This window comes from Cuculus canorus, chromosome Z (genome assembly GCF_017976375.1).
Source record: "Cuculus canorus isolate bCucCan1 chromosome Z, bCucCan1.pri, whole genome shotgun sequence".
Taxonomy (NCBI): Eukaryota; Metazoa; Chordata; class Aves; order Cuculiformes; family Cuculidae; genus Cuculus; species Cuculus canorus.
In genome coordinates this window covers 73,138,729-73,161,747 of record NC_071441.1, presented here as the reverse complement: position 1 = coordinate 73,161,747, position 23,019 = coordinate 73,138,729, and the positions used below count along the sequence as shown (strand labels likewise).

Here is a 23,019-nt window from a genome sequence, read left to right as displayed (position 1 = left end):
GTTACAGTTCATAGTTATCAGGATTTTTGATTTGTGTGTGTGCACATGTTTGTGCAGAAGGGAGTTAAAAACGTGAAAAGCCTCATCAGCCTTTCCTAATCTTACGGAAATTCATAGAATTATGGAATCATAGAATGGTTTGGGCTGGAAGGGACCATAAAGATGGCACACCTCCCACTAGACCAGCAAGGCTTCATCCAGCCTGGCCTTGAACACCTCCAAGGATGGGGTATCTACAGCTTCCCTGGGCAAACTGTGCCAGTGCCTCACCACTCTCATCGTGAAGAATTTCTTTCTGATGTCTGACCTAAATCTTCCCCCTTCCAATTTAAAGCCGTTCCCCTTGTCTTATCAGTAGGTACCCTTGTAAAAGGTGCCTCCCCAGATTTCCTGTAGGCACCCAACTAATTAATAACTTATGTTGGTATAAGTGATGATGTGTCAGATTTGACTTCATTGTGTGGTATTGCCTAATTAGCTGAGAGAGAAACATCTCTGAGATCTGACAAGGAAAATATGTTCAGTTCAAAGTCATGTTAGTAGTGAAGAACACTTTTCAATCTACGTGATGCAAATTACGTGATATTTAGCTCCACTGAGATAAGTAATTCCACTAAGATAAATATAAATTTAAATATATCGGTAGGAAATAAATTGTGGAGGTAGGTGTTTTGAGAATAATCAAAAGTTTTTGATGAATTAAAATTTTTATTGGAATTTAGCAATCTCCTGATATCATTTTTCTTATCTATCAAATCTATTCTCAGAAATTCTTCCACATTTCTAGGTGTATTTCCTTTAAATATGACTTGAACATCATTGTTCCGACTGGATAAATTATGTTGGGTATTAAAAGAATGGATCAGAGAATTTCTGAGCAAAATAAAATATTTTAAACTTTGGTTTTCTTTACATTTTACATTGAAAGAGAAAGTCAACATATTAAACCACCCTAGTAAATAGAAATTTTGCAAAAGATCATGAAAGTGATGAAAAATTATCTGTAAATCACATAATTTATAGTAGAAGTACAACTGTATGTAATATGCTATAAAATATTTAACAGTAAAATTAATAAATCAGTTCTATACTTGGAAAAAAATTGATATCATGGATCCAAAGCAATAAATTTATCCGTTATTTGGTTTACTTTATCTCCTGAACTTCATCCAAGTCAGTTTTGTGCCATGAAGTTCTTTTATTTAAATGAAAATTCATTCAGTAGCAGAAAGGAAGTTCGTCTTTCTAATCATCACACTTATAAAAAATAGGTTATTTTTTTTAGATATACAGGTTATTGTTCAGGTCAGCAAGGAAAGATGAACACCTAACTCTTGTTAAGTTAAAGGGAATTACATGCCAACAACTTCTGCGAATCTGAATATTATCCTCTACAAGACTTTAACTGATACATTGAGAAACCCGAGTGAAAAAGAAAAAAAGCTAGGTTCTGTTTTAACCCTGAACAAGACTTCCGTGAGGGATTAAACAGAAGATTTGTATCATCATCTTTGATGTGCCATCGATTTTCCAGACCGTAGCTTTGAACTATGAAAAGCTGGTACCACATTGCAGAAAAGCAACTATTCTACTTCTCACAAGAAAATACAGCTTCTGTCACTGCCAATTCATCGCTGCTTGACGTATAGGGTATAATTTCACATGGAAGGTACCACAGGAGCTAACCACTAGTTTATGTTAGGAAACCTACAAACAATGTCAATCTACCACTACCTGAAACAGCAGTAAACCAAGTCACTGCATCTCAAGTTATCATTACATGGAAACACGTCAGGAGTTTAAAAAAAAGAGAGAAAAATCAACGTGGTTGCTGAGAGATTTCTTTCCATGAAAGGAAATGACTTTATCCTTTCTTGAAAGTCTCTTTCACAGTGAGTTGATTGTACTTGAGACTAGCAACTGCAAGCCAGGCCCGCATGTGTAAACAACCAGCCTGCATTTTCCTTGCTTGCAGTAAGCTTCCTTTTTAAAATTAGGAGATTAATCCTGTGTCTTTAATCGAAATGGGTCTGTTTGCAATAGTTCAGGATTGTCTTTATTGTTCTCTGACATAATATGTGAAAATCAAGTCTTTCTAGCTTTATTCAATGTATTCTGTTTTAAAAAAAAAATCACATTATATTGGAGTCTGGTTTAAAACCTTTTTATGTCATTACATTTTGGATTGCTCACTAATGGGAGGCTTAAGTTACCATAGCTGAAGTACAGTGGAAGACACATTAAGTTTTCTTACTGATTTTAACATGATGGGTGAAACGCAGTAGGAAAATGTGTTAATAGCAGCATTTGCCAGGAGTAATTTCTGTTTATTAATGTGTCTTGTCAAGTTACACAAGCTAAGCAGGGTAGAGAATGTTCAGTATTTCGTGAGTGACCTTTCTGGTAAGGGTCAGAGACATACTGTGGAGGAAATGGTGCATGAGTGGTAGCAATCTAGCTTGTCATTATTGTTAATTTGTACCACATTATGATGATCTCTTATATGAGGAATAAATACAAGTCTCATCTGCTTCCTTGTTTCCTTAAACACTGAACAGGATTTTTAACGTGAATCCTACAAGGCAGTATATTCTGCCTTCCTATATTGCACCAGGAACTTTGTCTGGATATAGATATTAATGACAGTCAGAAATTTTTAGTACAATCATTTTTCATTTTTCAATGTGCTGATTCAGAAGATATGGAACTTTATTGCAGTGAAAGCACTTTTGCTGAAGGTTTTCTATAAGTTTTTCTAATCTAGGATGATTTTTTTTTTAAGTTCTCTTTTTATCTTTCAGTCCCTGCTGGAAACCTGTAACTAGAACCTGGTGTATGTCTTTGTTTCACTGATCACACTTTGAGGAGAAATAGTTAGCACTCATGTTTTCACATCTTGTGCTTGTGAGAAGGAGAAATATGAGACATACTCTTTTATCAATGATTTTTAATTATTGGGACCCAAAAATATACTTTGCTTTTTTCTATTTTTTTCCTTCTGAGGGAGTAATTCTCCTTATCTCTTTCGTAGTTCTTTAGTTTTACCCTGGGGTCACATATTGCCACAATGTATGAATTTCTAAGTGAAGACTTTTGTTTCTTTCTGATAAAAAAAAGAAAAAAAAATTGAAAATATTATCCAAAGAAAGCTGTTTTCTGCCTTGTTCTGTCACAACCAACTCAACTTCTACGTGTCTTACTTACGGTTTGCTCTTACTTTACAGCAGAGGGCACAAAACCACATGAACAAATATTTCTCCTGTTCTGTAGGAATAACAAAGCTAGCTCTCCTATTTCAATCACTGTAAACACTCTTCTTTGTTTGTTTGTTTTTTTTTTCCTCAAGACTTTTTTAAACAGTTTTTGCTAGTAGTTTTGTTTTATGCTTTTTCAACAAAGAAATGACGGATCTAGCTGGGAACCCCTGAAGAGAAACACTACGACTTTCCTGGGAGGTGTTTATGGATTCACAGAGAAGAAATAGGTTGCAAGATGGTGAGAGTCAAAATAGACTAGAGCAAATAGAACATTGAGGGGACTTGAAAGAGATGGGAATACATTTTCAGGGGACCACAGAAGCCTGTGGAGTGCTTTCAGCTGCTCAGTCTTTAACCAAGACCAAGTCAACAGTAGTTAACAGAAGAATCCATTTGATAGCAATTCAATGGACAGGGACAAGTTCCCTAGTTTTGTTCCTGCTTTCCTAGTAACTAGAGTTTTCTCTCTTTAAAATTTATGTGCTCTGGGTTTGAGTGTGTTTGAGTTTCATTTTAATAAGGCATTTAATTTAAAAGATTTGGGTTTTAAGACTCTGCCCTTCTGACGCTTACTACTCTTTGCTATGGTCTTCAGCTTCTGTAGGTGAACAAAACACCTACCACTTCAGCAAAAAATAATGTGAAAGGCAGTGCTGTATCAGCAGCCTAGCATATGCAGTAGGTTGTTATAAAGCAAGCTTCTGTATTTTTCTACTACACCAGAATGAATGTAACACAGGGAAATAAAATTTAACTTGCCTTCATTTCACAGCCAACACTCAATAAATAATACATTGTAATACCTAAAAAATTAATAATATCACCTCACAGACTTTGCTGCATTCCTTCACGAAATGATGTGGTAGGACTCATACTATTTTTTACAGACTCTAACAATTTAAAATGGCTGTACTGGCTCAGAACAAAGGGGCTTCTAGGCAAGCATGCCGTCAGAGAATCCAACCAGTGTTGGTTGCATTTGGAAGCATATATGAAGAAAATTAAATGTGTTAAAGCACCTCCTTGAAAATCTTCACATCCTCCAGCAGGATAACAATAAGATTGTCTTATCGCATGGTGAGATCTCTTGAGTCTATTAGGGCCAGTTTCAAAAAAATCCATTTTTTTAATCCAGGAATACACTGCCATTTTCTATATTATGAGACAGCCATACAGCTAACTACACTCAATGTAAAAAAAAATTTTATTGCCAAACTATAGAACCTCGTAGAGTGAGGGAATAAATAAGCATTCTCTATTTATCCTCCCTGTACTCTTAAAATTTATTTGAACTCTTAGCACCCTGCATCGTTTTGACTTAAACTGATATTCCTCAAGGCACCTGTAATATACCTTGTGGTAGACATAACATACAGCTGCTACGGATCTAACTGAATAAATACTTCAACATGGTGAAATGGGCAATTTCAGTGTGAATCAGGGCCTCCACATACCTTTCCAGTTAAAGTTTTTGGTCTTCATGTAATCAAGTTAGCTACATGCCATCAAAGACTGCTGGTTTAGATGATTTTCTCTCCACTGGCATCAAACATCCTCTCTCACCTTTGACATGGCAGCTGTTGTTTGGCATCTTTGTTTCACGCTGATATGAAACATTTGGTTGTAACAACATTATTTCATCATTCTGATTCCTTTTGTTTTGGTTCAGGTGGCTTCTGCCAGTTACTTATTCCAAAACATACTATGGTCTAAAAGCGGCTTGAATAGAAAAAATAAATACAAATAAAACAGAGGAAATATACTGTGTACTGAAATCACAAAGTCCTTTGTGTACTGGAAAGCTGTCATCTGATAGAGATGTCTGTTATTTCATAAGATATCATACGAAGGGTAGGAAAAAAGATAACAGTGTAATATCTCAAAAGCAAAATATTTTGTTGAAGATGTCCAAGGCTGCAAAGGCTGCAGATGGGCAGATGGTCTTCGACTGTATCAATTGTATATGAAGTCCTTTCAGATTCTTTCGTTTTTTGTTTTTGTTTTTTTTTTCTCTGTACAAGTATATCATAAATCTAAAGTCATTTATATTATCCCTATTTACTACAGAGCAATGTTTTCCATATGAAAATTTTTCCCTGGAAAACAAGAGGCTCTTCTCAAAATGCTTGAGATCAGAGACACTTAATATATTAGGAAAGCAAGAAGTCATTTCCAACACTGGTATTAGTTGAAGACCTGATTAAAGATGCTCTCTATACTAAAATATCATATGACAAGTTAACAATTTCTGCACTTGAAATTGAGAATACAAGGGAAAATTCTCCAAAAGAACCTCCTGTGTCATTGATTCCAGGCAATTATTTCACTTACGAAGCAACTTAAAATGAAAGAGGTTTATTGCCTCTTCCATTTATGTATGAATTCTGTTTCAGAAAATCTGTCATTTTTTTGGCTATAAATATTTTCTAACTTGTAGCCTGAATTTGTTCCCTGTCTGCCATTTGTTTCACATGTAAAATTTCCCTTTAGCTTTAAGAGCTTTTTTATTTCATGGGTTTCTTTTACCTTGATTCACTAAACTTGCAGAAACTGAACATACATGGAATCTTCCCTAGACTGTATTTAGAGTTTTTCTAACTTTTTCTATTATCTCTTCTCCTAATATTCTAGCATTATTGGTATCTTCATCGATTCGGTCTTATTTTTAAGTGTTAGTGCAAGTCAGAGAGTGGATAAGATTTCAGAAAAAAAAAACCTGCTGTCTTCAACTGTTGTTTATCATGTATATGTTTGCACACTGTTATTACAAAGTCTATTTGATGATATCCAACTGGCAGGAGAATGATTGCAAATGACTTTTTACTTGACAAGTCAATCTAAAAATTCAGGAATGATCTCCAAAAGCGTTAGTTATAAGGAAGTTTGGCACATGTCCAAGCCAATGAAACAGAAGTCGATGTACCCATTTTCAGACATAAACACTGGAAAAGTTCACACATTTTAGAAGATGATAGGTAGTTTCTTGTGTGTTTGAAACCATCATAAATACCAGAATATTTTCAACTCTCCACTATTTTGGTATAAAAGCCTAGTAAGAAAATACTTGTTTCTGAAACAGTCTAACTTTGATATTGCAATATTTCTACATGTTTAGTTATGTAAAAACACCTTGTTAAAAGAATAAGATCAGGTATGTTTTACATGTCATGGCCATGTTTTTAGAAAGTTACTTATTTTTACAAATCTATAGAAGCAATCATGTGTTTTTCAAACTTTTATTTGTTTCTTTTTCATTTCTGTGACAGTCTCTTTCTGTGGTGCATACTTTGTTGATATGATCTTTTGCCCAGTTTTTAGACTCTGTAGCTTGTTTGCCACCTTCTCTGTGCTTGTAATACCTTTATCCTTTCTTCTATTCACTTGAATATCATGAACTAATCTATAAGTCTACTGCCTTTACAATATTTGGTTATTTTAAGGCCCTTTTTCTATGCTGGCATCTTCAACACTTCGGTGTCTATACAAACACAAGACCTGCTAGAATAGTGATCTAAAAATTAATCTAAAGTGAATCAATAGTGAGTCACATAACTCTAAATTGTAACTACTCTGATCATTCATGAGACTATTGAAAGCATAGGGTTTTGTGATGAATGCAAAGATTCTTTGGAAACAGATTAATACATGATCATACATAGCAGCCAAAAGAGTATGATTATGAAGTTTTTGGGTGAAAAGAGGAATAGGAAGCTCAGGATGAGATATTTACATCAGGGATTCTATTACAATTAGGAATACTGTATAAGCTCACGACACACTCTTCTGCTTTGAAAAACAAGTATAAAACTTTCAAGGTTGTCCATACAAGTGAAACTTAGAAGAAATTAGGAGAAGAGTGGGATTCTACTCTACCTGCTCTCACAACTGCCTAGGTGTTGAATTTTTTCTTTTGGCCTATGGGCCCCACAAACATACACATTTTTAAAGCCAGATACCTTCTTTACATTATATTTAATATTGCTGCACTGATCAAAAGTGTGCTTTAAAATAAATGTGTAATCTCAGCCTTTTTCTAAGCATGACTCTTCCTGCTGGAAGGTAAATAAATTATTACTATGAAAAAAAGTAAGTAGATTTTAAAGTAGCAGACAGGACTAAGTTATTCATTCCTTGAAAACATACGTATTTCAGTGCCAGCATAGATACCATATGTACCATTCTAGATAGTTAATTAACACTGGATAAGTGTAATTGGAATAAACAAATAATGAAATTCAGGATCGGAACAACTTTCTTAATTTGAAAACACAAGAGAGCTCAAAAGTTAGATAGTTACTTATGCATATTAGGCTTAGATTTATTCAACCGAAACAATCTGCCCTTGCTTAGCCACAGATGGATATAAAGAAGATACTATTAATCTGAAAAAACGATCCTTTTACTTATAGTAGTTGCCATGTGATGTACATGACCCATTTAAATGGAATGATCTTCACAGTGTTATAAAATATTCATTAAAAATTTTCGGGCAACTTGCAATTCAAAATGTTTCAAGTATCTGCTATGGATTAAAAGGTGACTTTTTTGGTACATTTTTTTAACTGACTCTGCTTTTACATGTATATGTATTTATTCAAATACTGGTCTTATCCATTTATTCTGTTTTAATATCCTGCTTTAAAGTCACATTTTGATACAGTGTTTTGTAGGATAGCATAAATTAGAGTTAAAAGTCCCTAATTTATAGATCTGTAAAAATTTGGAGCAGTGTTATTTGGATTTCAAAAGGAAAATGATCACAACAATATCTGATGATGGTTTGGATTTTTTAGGTGTGTTAATTTATATGGAAAGAAGGATAATGGATAAGGAAGAAAGGAGGAACTAAGAAGACTATTTTTGTAAACCAGCATGGAACACCCGTATCATTTTTTTATTAGTTTTCAAAATTAATTTGCTCTGGAAAATGGCTTTGGAGCTGACTTTAATATCAGTGAAGAGGGTAGTGCATTCCAGCTGAGGCAGCTGTTCTGCTGGGCAAATCAGACAGAGCAGGTTATAAGCAGGCGGCATTTGTGAGGCTCCAGCTGAGTTGTGTGGTTTCATGCCAGTGGTGACTGAGCCTTCTTTTGCTCTGGGACATATTTCACCAACTTCTGAGCATCCTTCATAACTCATTCTTGTCTGCTAAATTTGGACGCAGTTGTTGTATATCAGATCTGATGTTTTGAGAATTCCTAGTTCTCCACCTTCATGGAGTAAAGGATTTGGTGTTTGAAGCGAAAAGCTACTTGTTTCTTTCCCTTAGGGGAAGTGGCTTGTTATGTGTGCTCTGAAAATGCTGTTCATATTCATTAGGGTTTAAAAGAAAATATTAATTCTTATAAAGAACTTGCAGACTGTAATTCCACTTCTTGTAGACCTGATTCCTTATTTTCCATTCTAACTCAGTGATCAGGGAATGTAGTTAAATTCCTTCTGTCTGAGAAAACAAAACCAAGCAACGTGCTTCAGGGAGAAGATGCTGATTCCCATGCAAGAGACGAAAACCAATAAAGAGATCAAAGAGGTTGCTTACCCTTATGACTGGGTAGACCCCCTGTCATGGGTCTGTCTTGAAAGCAGTTGTGAGGGAAAATACTTGGAAAATGAAGTTTTTATCCCCGTTGTGTTAGCTGACTATAAGATGTTTTCGTTTAGGTATGAAGATTGTCTCTGTGAACACCTCTTTCAAATTCTGTGTCTCTCCAGAGTAGTTTTATATATAGACAAATCAGCTCATGCAGAGCTCTGGACTGAGATTGGGATCACACATACGCAAGTCAAGTACAGTTGTACTTGACATTACCAGACACGAGTTCCTCCTCAGATCTGCATCTAAACCATGGTGTGTAGCCTCAGTTCTTGTGAAAGTTTTGATGATGCATATTCACCCACAGACTGTGGTCTGGAAGACATAAATTTTAAACATCTTAGTGGCTAATCTTTTCCATGTTACAGTAGGATATTGGTAGGATGCTTCCAAACTATTTCAGTCCTCTCAGTTCCTGTGGATTTAATGAGGATATAAATGATGTATTGATTGGGGCCCATCTCAGGAGAGAGAACAAACATTTACTATGAGTTCTGTGTATCTTCTTAGGATTTCTGTTTCAGTTGTAACAATAGGTTTTATGATGCAGATTTTGTCACATATCTCCAAAAGGAAAGAGAAAGATATCAGATAGAGTAGTTAGCAAGAAAAAAGAGCAGGAAGTGAAACAAATTGTATTCATTCCTGATACAGGCCCTCAGAAAGCTCAAAATGTTCAGGCATCAACCATGGGCATGAGCCATAGGCAAAACCCATATGATGAACATCTCTGCTAAACTGCCTCTGCTTCTCAGAGCAAACTAAGCAGCTCGTATTATGCATCATAAACTAACAATTATCAGATAGAGGTGCCTAAAAATGTCATGATTAAAAAAAACCTAGTGTCCTAGAAATGAGTGTCCAAATACATACGGTTCTTAAAAGTAATGCATCTAACAACAGATAATATAGAAAAAATAAGTGTCACTGCGCAGAGATTTATTCCCCTATAATTTGTATAAACTCCATGTGCTTTTCTAACACAAAGAGTTACCCTCTTTGAGTTACTATGAATTTATAATGCTGCTTCTTAACATTTATATTTGTCTATACTAAAGATGCAATAATTTATTAACATGGTAATAAATGTTTAATACTCCTTGTCTGTATCATTTATAAAACTATCTCCTTAATCCCTTGATTCTTGAAAACAGAAGGACAAACATTAAACTAAAACAATACTGTTTTAAAAATAGGTGTGTTCATATATAGAATTTTTCAAGTGTTTTATTTCTTTTTCATAACCTGTGCTGTTATGAAAGTAGCTGAGGTATTCAAGAAAAGACATAGAATTTCATGTTTAATTTAATGTGTTGTGACTGATACTTATCTTTCAGGTGGGGTACATTTTTTCAACAGAACTCCACATAACAGCTATAAAAGAACTTTAATGGAAGTATTAAAAAAGCCATGAACACTTGAAATAATTAAGTTGGCTTAAAAATCAAGCAATATTTAAAGAAGACCCATTAGGTCCTATTTTATTTTTCCCATTTTTTTCAATTATAATTCACCTATTTTACTTCTGAAGGTCTTTTTGTCACAGGTCTCAGTGTTAGGTAGATAAATTTATTTTTCAAATGAACCACGATTCAAGCTCCTTAGGAAAAACAACAAAGATAACATAATTTCCCATGATATGCTGATGACTAATATCATTATTGTGACCACTGAATTTCCAAGCCGACTTTGATGGTTATTGAAAGTCCAAAATCTTTAGAAAGCATGTAGGAAACTAATGGTTGAAGAGAATATGTGTGCTTCTGGCTTTCTACATAAGTTGGAATTTCACTTCAAGTGCCACCTCTTTCAAATAATGGAAAGCAATATTCCTGAAGACTTGTATATCTTTCATAAAATTTCTGAAAGCAAGAAATATTCAACCATAAAATATTCTGTTCAGAAACTGAGGTCTAGGTGGTTAACAGAAGAGTTTGTCTGCTGCAAAAAGTTTAATAAACTAGATAGTCTTAAAATGCACCAGAAATCAAGTCAGGTACCGGAGATAGTAGCATTTTGTAACATTATGAAAACTTTTATGAATCAAACTTGTAAATAACATTTCATGTTTTCTTTTATCTGTAGATAATATCATGCTAGCAGTATCTACCAAGTATTAAAAAATGGTGGCATTTTAATACAGCAATTGATAAAATGCCATTTAAACCAGATGAAATTAAAACAAACAAAGTTTATTTCATGTTTTTTTCCATTACCTGTCCTTAATTATTACTGTAATGGCAATTCATTCTTCCAGCTGTAGACATAGCATAGGTTTTTGACTCATTTTCTAAGCTGGTACTTGGACTGTTTATTCTTTTCCCTGTAGTCATTTAAATTCAGTATTATCATTCTGTTTTCTTCCCTCTGTCTTTGTTCTCTCCAGCAATGACAATGCAGTTTATAAGCCATCGGTTCCCTGACTATCATGACCCAACTATAGGTGAGTAGAAGTTATCTTCTTCTTCATCCCTTTCAATCTCTCTTCTTATTTGAGATTCCATACAGAAAAAACCTGCTCCTAAAGCGCACTTAGATAGACGCACCGTAGGTAAACTTTAGGTCAGACTCTGATTTTGCAATGTCAATTAAATTATGTCATAGTAATGCCATAGTTACTTCTTCCTTGAATGATTTCTCCATGAAGAAGAGAAATCTGAGGCAAATTTCTATTTCTAAAACAATTAATTCAAAAAGCCTTTGGAAAAAGTTATGTCATGTTAGAACTATTGAAAAGATGTATACAGATGCAAAGGGATCTGAACAGGCTGGACCGCTGGGCCGAGACCAATGGCATGAGGTGTAACAAGGCCAAATGCCGGATCCTGCATTTGGGGCACAGCAACCCTATGCAGTGCTACAGATTGGGGGAAGAGTGGCTGGAAAGCTGCACGGAGGAGAAGGACCTGGGGGTGTTGGTTGACAGCCGACTGAACATGAGCCAGCAGTGTGCCCAGGTGGCCAAGAAGGTCAATGGCATCTTGGCTTGGATCAGAAATGGGGTCACCAGCAGGTCCAGGGAGGTGATTCTCCCTCTGTACTCGGCACTGGTGAGACCGCATCTCGAATACTGTGTTCAGTTCTGGGCCCCTCACCACAAGAAGGATGTTGAGGCTCTGGAGCGTGTCCAGAGAAGAGCAACAAAGCTGGTGAGGGGGCTGGAGAACAAGTCTTATGAGGAGCGGCTGGGAGAGCTGGGGTTGTTTAGCCTGGAGAAGAGGAGGCTGAGGGGAGACCTTATTACTCTCTACAACTACCTGAAAGGAGGGTATGGAGAGGAGGGAGCTGGGCTCTTCTCCCAAGGGACAGGGGACAGGACAAGGGGGAATGGCCTGAAGCTCCACCAGGGGAGGTTCAGGTTGGATATCAGAAAAAAATTCTTCACAGAAAGAGTCATTGGGCACTGGCAGAGGCTGCCCAGGGAGGGGGTCAAGTCGCCTTCCCTGGAGGTGTTTAAGGAACGGGTGGATGAAGTGCTGAGGGACATGGTTTAGGGATTGTTAGGAATGGTTGGACTCGATGATCCAGTGGGTCCTTTCCAACCTGGTGATTCTGTCATTCTGTGATTCTGTGATCTGGAAGATATTTACAGGGTGTAAACCCAAGTAACTTAATGCCTTGACCATCCATGGATTCTTATTGTTGTATTGGCTATCACCTATGCACATCCTGCCAGGTACCTGGTGGACTTCAAGTCGAGCACGAGCCAGCAGGACACATGGTAAAGAAGACTCATGGTATCCTAGGCTGCATTAAGAATGCTGGCAGAAGGTTGAGGGAGTACTCTCCCTACTCAGTACTGTTGAGGCCCCACTTGAATTACAGTGTTCGGTTCTAGGCTTCCCAGTGCAAGAGAGCATTGGCACAAGTTGCCCAGAGAGATTGTGGAGTCTTCGTCCTTGAAAATATTCAAACCAGTACAGACATAGTACTGGGAAGCTTCCTATAGGTGGCCCTACTTGAGCAAGGACTTGGACCAGAAGATCCCCAGAAGATCCCCTGAAAACCTCATTCATTCTGTAACTCTATGACACCAAGTATGGTTGTAAAAAGACTTATCTTCTTGCAGTTAAAGCATCTTTTGGGCATTACTACAATTATTAATACAAATGAATGTGATAAAAAATGTGACACTGAGGTAGAAATCAACAGAATTGAATGTTTATTCATTTAAGAGTCATTGTTTTAATCAGTTTTTCTAAAACATTCTTGTATTTGTAGGGATTGTCCATGTGTAATACTGAGTTATAACAAGGAGATTGCAGAATCTTGCCTTGATAAGTGGGAGGCAGAAAAAATATTAACATTTACAGAAACTGATTGAGGGAAAAAAAATAAAGATTTTTCAACCCCAACCATCAAAACAATTTTTTTGTTGACTTTGAAATTTTTAAATATTCCCAACTTAGGTTTAACCTCTGTAAAATTATTGCATTGCTAAGTACAGCAGCTAAAGGTAGTATTTCTTTTAAATTTTTGTTTCTATAATATTCTACATTTCCTGGGTATTAGCTCCAAGTAAACTGTGGCATTCTAAAGGTGAAAAAAAATGATGTATAAATTCTTCATGTTACTAGTAATTTTATAATTATTAGAAATAGTACAAAATCAAATATGTCAACTGTAAAGAAGGCTCTGAGGAGATCTTACAGCAGCCTTCCCGTACTTAAAGGGTGCCTACAGGAAAGATGTTGATGGATTTTTTATCATGAGATGAGGGATGATGGTTGTAAACTGAAAGAGGGGACATTAAGATAAGATATTAGGAAGATTTTTTTTTTTTTTCTGTGGGTGTAGTGAGGCACTGGAACAAGTTGCTCAGAGAAATAATGGAAACCTCATCCCTGAAGGTGTTCGAGGCCAGCCTGGACGAGGCTTTGAGCACTCTGGTCCAGTGGAAGGTGTCCTTGCCCGTGGCCGGTTGTGTGTGGAACTAGATAATCTTTAAGATCACTTCCAACTCAAACCTTTTTATGACTCTGATTCTATGAATTGTTGCAAATTTTGTTTCACTCAGGAAACAAAGTAGTCATTAGATTTAATTGGAAAAGAGAAGCATTAGTAGTTACTGACACTATTAAGTTATGTACATACACCCATCATTATTATTGAGTATGCATCTACCATCTGTATAAATCCATATATTGTATCTCGTCATAATCTAAACTTATTGGTCTCTAGACACTACCAAAATATGAATAATAGATAATCATAAAGAGAAGGAAATCTTCTAATGCATTATGAGTATGTACTGCAAGAATACCTAGAGGACCTAATCAAGATGAAGATCTACTTGAATAACAGATAGCTTCTACATGGCAAAAAACAATACTCTAAATAGGACAAGGGAGAGGGAAACAGAGAATAGGGATGTGTCATGGTTTAGCCCCACCCAGTTAAATCTTGGCAGCTAAAAGCATGCAGTTCAGCCCTCAAAATCCCTCCCCCTCTGATCCTGCAGGGAAAGGGAGGAAGGGAATTAGAGGAAAAGGACTTGTGGGTTGGAAATTAAAACAACAGCTTTAATGTACAAATAATAATAATAATAATAATTTCAAAACTAATAACATTTATACAAATATATGAGATCACTCTCCCATCCCTCGATAACCGTGTGTCACCACAAAAGCTCCAGAGCAGACACAAGGGAATGGATCCATGGCTAGGAGGGATCTGGACTCAGGAACTGGATTCAGGAAACACGGGGACCTGGGATCAGGAACATAGAGACAGACGAGGTCCACCATCACAGAGGAGAAAAAGACCTTCAGGATCTCTCAAGTTTATACAGAGTACGACGTATAGGGGATACAATTCTCTGTTGGTCAGTTTAAGGTCACCTTTTCCCTAAAGCCCTATTTTTCCCTCCTCACAGGTGCAGCCCCTTTTCACCAACTCAAAGATGGCCTTGGTTAAACCTAAACATTGGCCTTTTTGCATAGCAGTGCCCCGTGTTATCACTTTTAAAGAAGAGCGCTGTCTCAAAAACACGCAGTTAGCTTTCAGAAAAATGAAGTTAAAAAATGAAGTTACTTACAGCCACTGAGTTAGTCACAAAACTGACTCCCATTTATCTCAAACTACAACAACATGGAATATTGAATTCAAATACACAGAGCCAGCTAGAGGCAGAACTGGAAGTACAACCCAGTTTTATCTGTTCAGCACTTCTGTCTCTCAGACAAGGACATCCTGAGAAACGGTTATTTCTATTCATGCTGTGAAATATAAACTAAGCAGGATAGTGTCTTGGGCTAATTTTATATGTTTCCTTTTAGGTATCTGTGGTATGAACCCTCAAAATGGTCATAAACCCAAACACCGCATAGAAGTAATCACTTGTTATGTGACCTGTAATAACAAATACGTTGAAAAATCTCAGTATGCTGAAAAAGTTTGTACTGTTGTGATTGCTTTTGCTACTTTTGAATCCCTGGTGTCAAATCACAGAACTCATCTCATGGCTTTTTGTTCATCCACTGGTAGGCATATATTCTGTTCATTTAAAAAATATTAGGCAATCTGACTATGCTTATTCCAGGGGTTGATAGAAAAGAGCTTATTCCTTGAAGGTTAAGGGACAGTTATCGTATTGGGGCAGACCACTGATCTGTCTAATCAGAGTTTTGTTTCTCATAATAACCTAGAAGCAGATGATGAGAAAATTAAAAAACAGGCCACGTATGAAATGTACCTTCACTCCATCAGACTGCTAAAGCATAAAATTGAGCATAACTTTTCAGCTGTGTCTGAGATCATCGATCTCTCTGTATATCAATACATTGCCTTTCTTTTTTGTCATACATTTTAGGCTATTTTCATTCCTCAGCAATTTGTTTCCTGGTTATGGAACTCATGAACTGTCCTGAACTTCTCCAGATATGATGACCTCAGATTTCAGTGTACTTCTTTGGAATTAACATATTCTGCCTACCTGTGAATTCTATTTTTTTCTTTGTCTTTGGGCATTTAAAGGAACAACAGTTTCCACAAGTGTCATTAAGAGGATGATACCTTCTGGAATTAATAGAAAAACTTCTAGGATATGTTTCAATCTAGCCCGCAGATTTACAATGTTAACCCTCCTGTTGATTCTACTTTTCTTCGGTCGAAATTTAAAATGTGGTCTATTGTTTCTTTGATTTTATATGGATAAAAAGATCTAATAGATCCAATAAATAACTACATTTATTTCATAGCTTACGTGTGTTAGCAACTCTGTTCTTCCTGCTTTCTATGGTTTGAAATTGTGGCAATAGTGACTGCAGTACTTCACTGCACAAATTTAGCCATGATTTAAGCAGGTAGTGTTGCTGCAATTGATACTGTACTTCCTTGTATTTGGTGGGCCTTTTTGGAAGAGCTACCCTAATAGAAACCGGAGAGGTCTGTAATATGAAGGACCCTTTGTAAGTATCATCACTATCTTTTAAGTCACAGAATTCTGTAACTTTCAGTTTTACAGGTAAGACTTCAACGACTCCTGTGCCTATTGAATGTTATAGGAACATTATCCATTTTAATTTTTCATTCTCCACCTTATTCTACATGGAAGTAGAATAATAATTGCAGCAGTCTTCCATTCCTGTAGATTCTTGTGAAATATATTTGCATCTAGGTACAGAAGACAGGCGGTAATAAATCATTCTCAAATCACATGAGTGTAGGACTGATATAATGTTGTTAATATCTTGGCTGAAAAGCAGAAGCAAACTGCTTTCAGTACATACAAAGGATCTCTTCTTGTATTATCAGTTAAGAGCACATAAAAAAAAAAAAACAAAACAAGGGATCTACAATAGTTTTTGCTTTTGCTTAAAAATAAATGGCTGCCAACGGGGTTTCCATATTTTATTTCATAAAAGACCAAATCTTTTCAATACAAAGAAATGTTCTGAAGTTTAATTCTTTTTGTACCAAGAGCAGATTTCATGTTCTGACCTATTATTTACTCTGTAGAAACTTATCCACGGGCAACTGACTTCTGAAAATCTTTAGATTCTATATCTTCTTGTTTTATTTCTATTTTGTACTTTATTTGTAAACTGGAAAGACAATGGGCTTTAAATGGTCTCTAAATATGAGAATATATTTCTCTATTGTCTAGCTCAACATGAGGCTATGGTGAAAATGTCTTACTGTTACTGACAACAGAATACAGAGGAGTTCTTTCACTTTAGTATAATGCCAAATATCCTTCCCCTTCCCACTTCTGCTTCCCTCTAAAAATACAGGAATTTATCTCAAACATTGTGTGGTAATAATCATGTAGCTTTAGAAATACAGAGATATTATTTTTTCCTTTTTTGTGACAGTTCCTAGAAATATGAGTTTTCCCTATCATTCCTTTTCATTGTGGTTCAAGGTTATGTTACTAAAGATAAAGTTAGAATTCTCTACAATGACATATCTCTAGCAATGCAGTAGAAATACATAATTCAAATATAGTCCTCATTTATACTTACAAATATTTTTTTTTTACTTTTATTCACTGGCTTTTTTAAAAATATTGTAGGGAATCTTGTTATCATAGAAAGCTGCTGCTACTGTGAGATGATGCAGAATTTTTGTTAGGAGGATATTTCAGCTGCTGTATTATATTATATTATATACACTCTATATTATAGAGTGTCAAATATGTACACTTCTCAGATATGTTAATATTGATCCTAAAAGACCTATGCAAATATATTTACACTTTTTATATGTTTTCCCTTCTGTATTTATTATTTAGAATACTACTTACACTCCTGAAGAATTTACCAGATGTTCTTATAGCTAGTCCAACATTTTTTAAGTCTGAGATATTTTTAAACTTTTAAGGATATATATTTTTTTTTTTTTTGAGACTTCTGGTTAGTTTGGTGCTGGGATATTTTTTGATTACTTGGTTGCAATTTCTGCTTGGCTGTTTTTTTGTTTGGATTGTGTTTGGGTTTGGTTTTTATTTTGGAAGTATGTGGTGAATTTTTGTGTTAACAGGAATTTATCCAGAGAAGTCCTCTGTACAGTGCGGATCAGGCATACAGTATTATAAGTAAGGACAAGAAATCGTCCCTTCTAATATATGTAACTTTTTTATTTTAGCTGTTTTTTTAGTTTTGAAAAACTAAATCAGTTTTGAACTGATAAGTTCTTGAAAAAAATAGACTGCAGACATTAAGTACAGATAAAAATAAATATGCATACATATCAATGCACAAATAGATGTGTCAGTATTTGTTTAAAATACATACTTTGATTAAAAAGTTAAATGCTACCTGAAGTTGCAATTTAAATGTTGACATTTAGATTTTATTACCATTTCAAGATAAAATAGGAATAATGACTGCATTTTAAACTTGCTATAACCTTGCTGTTCAAAATTTTGAGAGAGAAACATATTATTTTTGGAAGAAAATAGGGAGAGGAAGACCAAAATTCTTTTTAGCATTAGACTGTACGTGGGCAAAGTTTCAGAGGTTAGCACTTCATGAAAATAAAATTATTTCAGTACACATTTTAATTGCAGTCAACAACGGGAACAATTTCCAAATAGCAGTGGATGTGATCATTTTCTGGAACAAATGGATAAGAGCAATTTACATTCTGTACAGTCTTTGGCAATATCACAGAGAGTTAATGCAAGTAGAGTGGCAGAAAAGGAAGGATGACACAGTGTAGAAAACTGGAGAGCCTCCAAGATGCTCATTAGCCATGTGACTAATCTTAAAATGAATACATAATGCAAACGAAACATGAAAGTGGCTTCCTGTTTTGGTGAGATATCACTGCATGAGACTGTGTCAAATGAGCAGTTGAGGGCATTAAGGCTGTGTCAATGTCATACTTTAATTGAAATGGGTGTGGAATGGAGGCACTTTAGCATTGAGCGCATGAATTTCCATGAGGTTTCCTAGAGAAGTAATGCATTCACCAATGCTTCAAATGAAACACATTTAAACTCATCTTTAATAAGATGGTTGAAATGTGTGGGTGAATTTTAGAAAAAAGGTAAAATGTGACTGAAAATATTCTAAGCTTCTATAATGTGTACCAAAAAAATGTCCATTTGGTAAAGAATATTATATCTATTTTCAAGGCACATTAATGAAAAGGTTAAAGCAAGGGAAATACGAAGTCACTAGTAATTACACAATGACAGAATATAAAACGGAGCACATCTACTACACCAGGAGAGGGACTCTTGCCACAAAAGTACAATTCAAATTCGTTTTTCAGGCACAAAATTTTTCTAGATCATCTTAACTATTATTTAAGGTATGTATGATCCCTGAATTCATTTTCAATTCTCCTAAATAAAGGATTTGGATTGGACTGACCAAGCCACAACTGGATTTGATCTCTGAAATTGATTTTCAAAAAATTAATATGATCGATAGCCAAATAGTCACCATTGATTTTCATTCATCATTCTTTATACACTTTTTAGCCCTGCCTAAGACTGGATAAACAACTTGTGTGAAATTATCGGGAACTAGTACAATTTGTCTTCAAATGCTGTCTCCAAGGATATTCAGACTTACTGTGTAGACACAGCTGCATTGCTTATATTTGTATTCCATATTCATCATCATTCAAAATGAGAAATGGAAAATATGTAAGAGTAAAGGTGCATGTGTTTGAACCACAACCTTAAACCTGTGTTTTATTATTTCTTTTAATTTTCTATTTGTTGGTCTCATCTGCATCATATGTCAGATTAGGAGGTTAATGCCTTCAGTACAACGCGTTTTGACTTAGGTACATGAAAGAGAACAAACAGAGATTATGCCTACTGTGCTGGGAACAAGACATCCAGACAACGAAAATAAAATGCCTACACATGAGCTGTGTATCTAGGTTCCACTTTTCTGGGATTCAGAAGGATTTCGGAATGCAGACTTAGGTCTTTGCTCATTTCCTTATCACAGGCTTCAAGAGCCATTTGAGATTTAGATTAGACATGAGGAGGAATTTCTTCACCATGAGAGTGGTGAGACACTACAACAGGTTGTCCAGGGAAGTTGTGGCTTCCCCATCCCTGGAGGTGTTCAAAGCCAGGTTGGATGGGCGTTGGGCAGTCTGATTTAGTGGGATGTCCCTGCCCATGGCAGGGGGTGGAACTAGATGATCTTTAAGGTCTCTTTCAACCCTAACTATTCTATGATTCTATGTCTTACAGCATCCTACTCAGGTTCAGATTCCTGATCCAGAATGCTGTGGATCTCCCACAGGTTTTGTGTCATCATCTTATGGCCCCTTGCAAGTGTCAGACAGGACTTATGGGGTACCAGAGCCAGTCCAGCCCAAGACAGGAAAGCCAGACAAGATTCCTGAGACCATATGAGTTAGCAAGTGTCACGTGTGGGCAACTGGACATAGTCTACACTTCCATTAAGCTTTAGGGGATTTTAAACACCTACCTTCTCTGTAGACACCTATTTTACAGCTGTCTAAATGTAGAAGCCTGAACACAAATCGCAGTGTATTCCCTGGAAGCTTGTCAGAACAAGGGTCTCCACATATCATGATATCTTTCAGAGTACCTAGGTAGATGTCCTGCTGTGAAGAGAAGAAAATGCAAGTGGGACTTGCCATGCGGAATCTGTATGAGGGTGGCAACAGAAAGAAGATCATTGGCATGTCTGGCATCACAGGTACTCCAACCACAAAATTAAAAACCACCCATGAATAAATAGGAAGGATTAACATTAAGAATGCAAGAATATACCTAAGCTGCTCAGTTAGTTTAGATTTCAATGAGGCAACAAAATACCTCCTTCTTACTATTGTTATTATATTCTGCCATAATGGCAAATAGATATCATTTGAAGTCATGGAGGATGGAAACTGGAAAATCATAGCAGATTTTTCTCTCTATGAAAATAACCAATATGATTGAAAAGAAGAAGTTCCATTCCCCCTTGGAAGAATTATTGTAAAGTTGGTAGTTTCCCTCTAAAGAACACATTAATTATGGTTGTATCATGGCTTAACATTTCAGTCTGAGCTATATCCTTTATCTTAGATGTATTCTCAACCTAAGAAGATTCTTTACACCTTCCTCTGTTTAGAACTTGAGTATTTTCCTTGTTTGTGAAACAGTCTGTTCCAATTCTAAAGATGCTGTGTTACCCAAATAGGTGATCCACAGCTCTGCTGTTAAACTTTCATTCTTGGGATTTCGCTCTGATAAGCCGATTAGTCAGCCCTAAACGATTTGCAGTCTTTGTGTAAGAAATAACCAGAGCAACCTGTCCATACTCAAGATAAATAACATCTAAAATCCTGGAAGTACATTTAATGTCTGCTACTGCTTTGTCATATTCATATTTTCTTACAAACATAACTCATCATGCAATTACTTGAGGGCTGTTTACACTAGGTGACAGCTACTGTCACTTAGCATTTTCACACATTCAGGAAACAGTGCTTAGTCTAGTAATTTTCCTTTGCTAATGTCCCTGATATAAACAGTAGCAGACAGGAAAATGCAGTCTATGTCTTTCCAGAGAGTAGGTGGCCCAGAAAGCTGTTCCTACAGTCATCATCTTCTCTCTATCATTCTACTGCACACCTGCTCAAAGGCTGAAGGTTAATCAGAACACCTTGATGAAAATTTAGGCTTACCGTTCAGTCTTGGAAATGCAGCTGTCTGTTTGTGTCCATCACTCATGCCCCTGGAAAAAAAGTAATGCAGCAGCTTTGCTGGCAGATTAATTTTTTCCAGAGTAATACCAGACAACAACTACAGTTATGAGTCTCTGCAGCTCATGGTGAGGTATCAGGGAAGGAAATAACACATAGACAAGACTCAGTGTAGAGCTATCTAATTTCTTTACCCTAAATCATAAACAAGCAGTGATGCATGAACTGTCACCTGCTAGGAACAAACTTTGGAGGCTCTACAATAGATTGTAATTTTGTGAGATGGGATGAGCCAAATCTAACAACTCAGTTGTGTGGAAAAGGAGGCAGTCCCATACTATGTCTCCGCTCTCCTCCCTGTCTTATTTGCTCTCTGGCATTCATTGAACAATTTTACAGGCTGGTTCAATAGTAGTCCAGAAGAAAATTAAACCACCTCAAACCAGTAGAATTTTCTACCAAATTACTCTAGTTAAAATAAATCACTAAGGTGAAAAAGTGGCAAAAGTGATGATGTAAAACCACTTATGGGGAAATGGGAGTATAAGTGGGCACAAAAAAAAAGAAAAAAAGAAGAGATCCTTTTATTTCTGGGACAGGCAAGAGGTGAAGACTGAGTCAACCAGCTCATGCAGAGCTACGGCCAGGCAACAGCCTGTGAGCCAAAATTCCTTCTTAAACTGATCTCTGTTCTCAAATCCAATAGGGATAATTACCTGTGCAGAAATATGAATCTCTGTCTATGATGGCTGCAACAGGAGAGAAAAGTGTTGCTCCTTTGTGTTGCCATGAAAGACCTATGCTGCATGTTCATGTGCAGAAAACCACCAATACCTCTTAACTGTAAATGGTTCACAGTTTTTTTATTCTATCCTCAAAAAAAAAATTTCTTTACAAGTAAGATACATACCTGCCTTGGCCATCTCTGCTGCACTGAATAAAGTGTCAATGGAGGACCAAACCACAGTATATCATTTTTTCTAATCCTCCTATAAACCTCTGATTTTAATTGTGTATATGCTAAATATAAAGAGAAGAAAATAACCAAAAACTGTATGGAAATATGGCCTTGTGGCTGCTATGCTTATCACTAATCAACCACACTGAAACTTAGGAAGGAAAACAAAGGCTTTACTCATAATTCTGATAATATAAACACATTTCTGTGCTATATTTTTAATATTAGAGTTAATAACAATAATAATTAAACATTTTTATGAGTATTGTTTTATAATGATACACAACATATTCAGAATCTACAAAAAATCAGCCAAGAATAAAAATCATTGTTAAAATTATTTTGTCTATTCTACACAAAAGAGGCTATTCATTTTTTTATATATCAACCTCATACAGGCCAAAGACCTCCATTTCAGCAGCTGATTTTTTTATTATTATATTTATTATTTATTTATGTCCAACAATCTTCCTTCCTTGGTTCACGAAGTCTGTAACTGATCAATCTAATAAACTGAAGTAGCAAAAGGAGTCGGAGAGCGCTGCTTCTTATCACTGAAGAGCTTTTTCTCAGAGCTGAGT

The 23,019-nt window shown here is 35.9% G+C and overlaps 1 protein-coding gene across 2 annotated transcripts in view; it reads left to right on the top strand.

Annotated features, from left to right (window-relative positions):
* Window positions 1-23,019, top strand: part of RIT2 (Ras like without CAAX 2) — a 194,345-nt gene that overhangs the window by 42,218 nt on the left and 129,108 nt on the right. The window contains exon 2 of one of the 2 annotated variants that reach the window (XM_009570254.2): window positions 11,237-11,293. The exons of the other annotated variant lie outside the window; for it this stretch is intronic. Coding sequence (XP_009568549.1) covers window positions 11,237-11,293 — 57 coding nt within the window. The remainder of the gene's footprint in view (window positions 1-11,236; window positions 11,294-23,019) is intronic. 2 annotated transcript variants of the gene reach the window in all.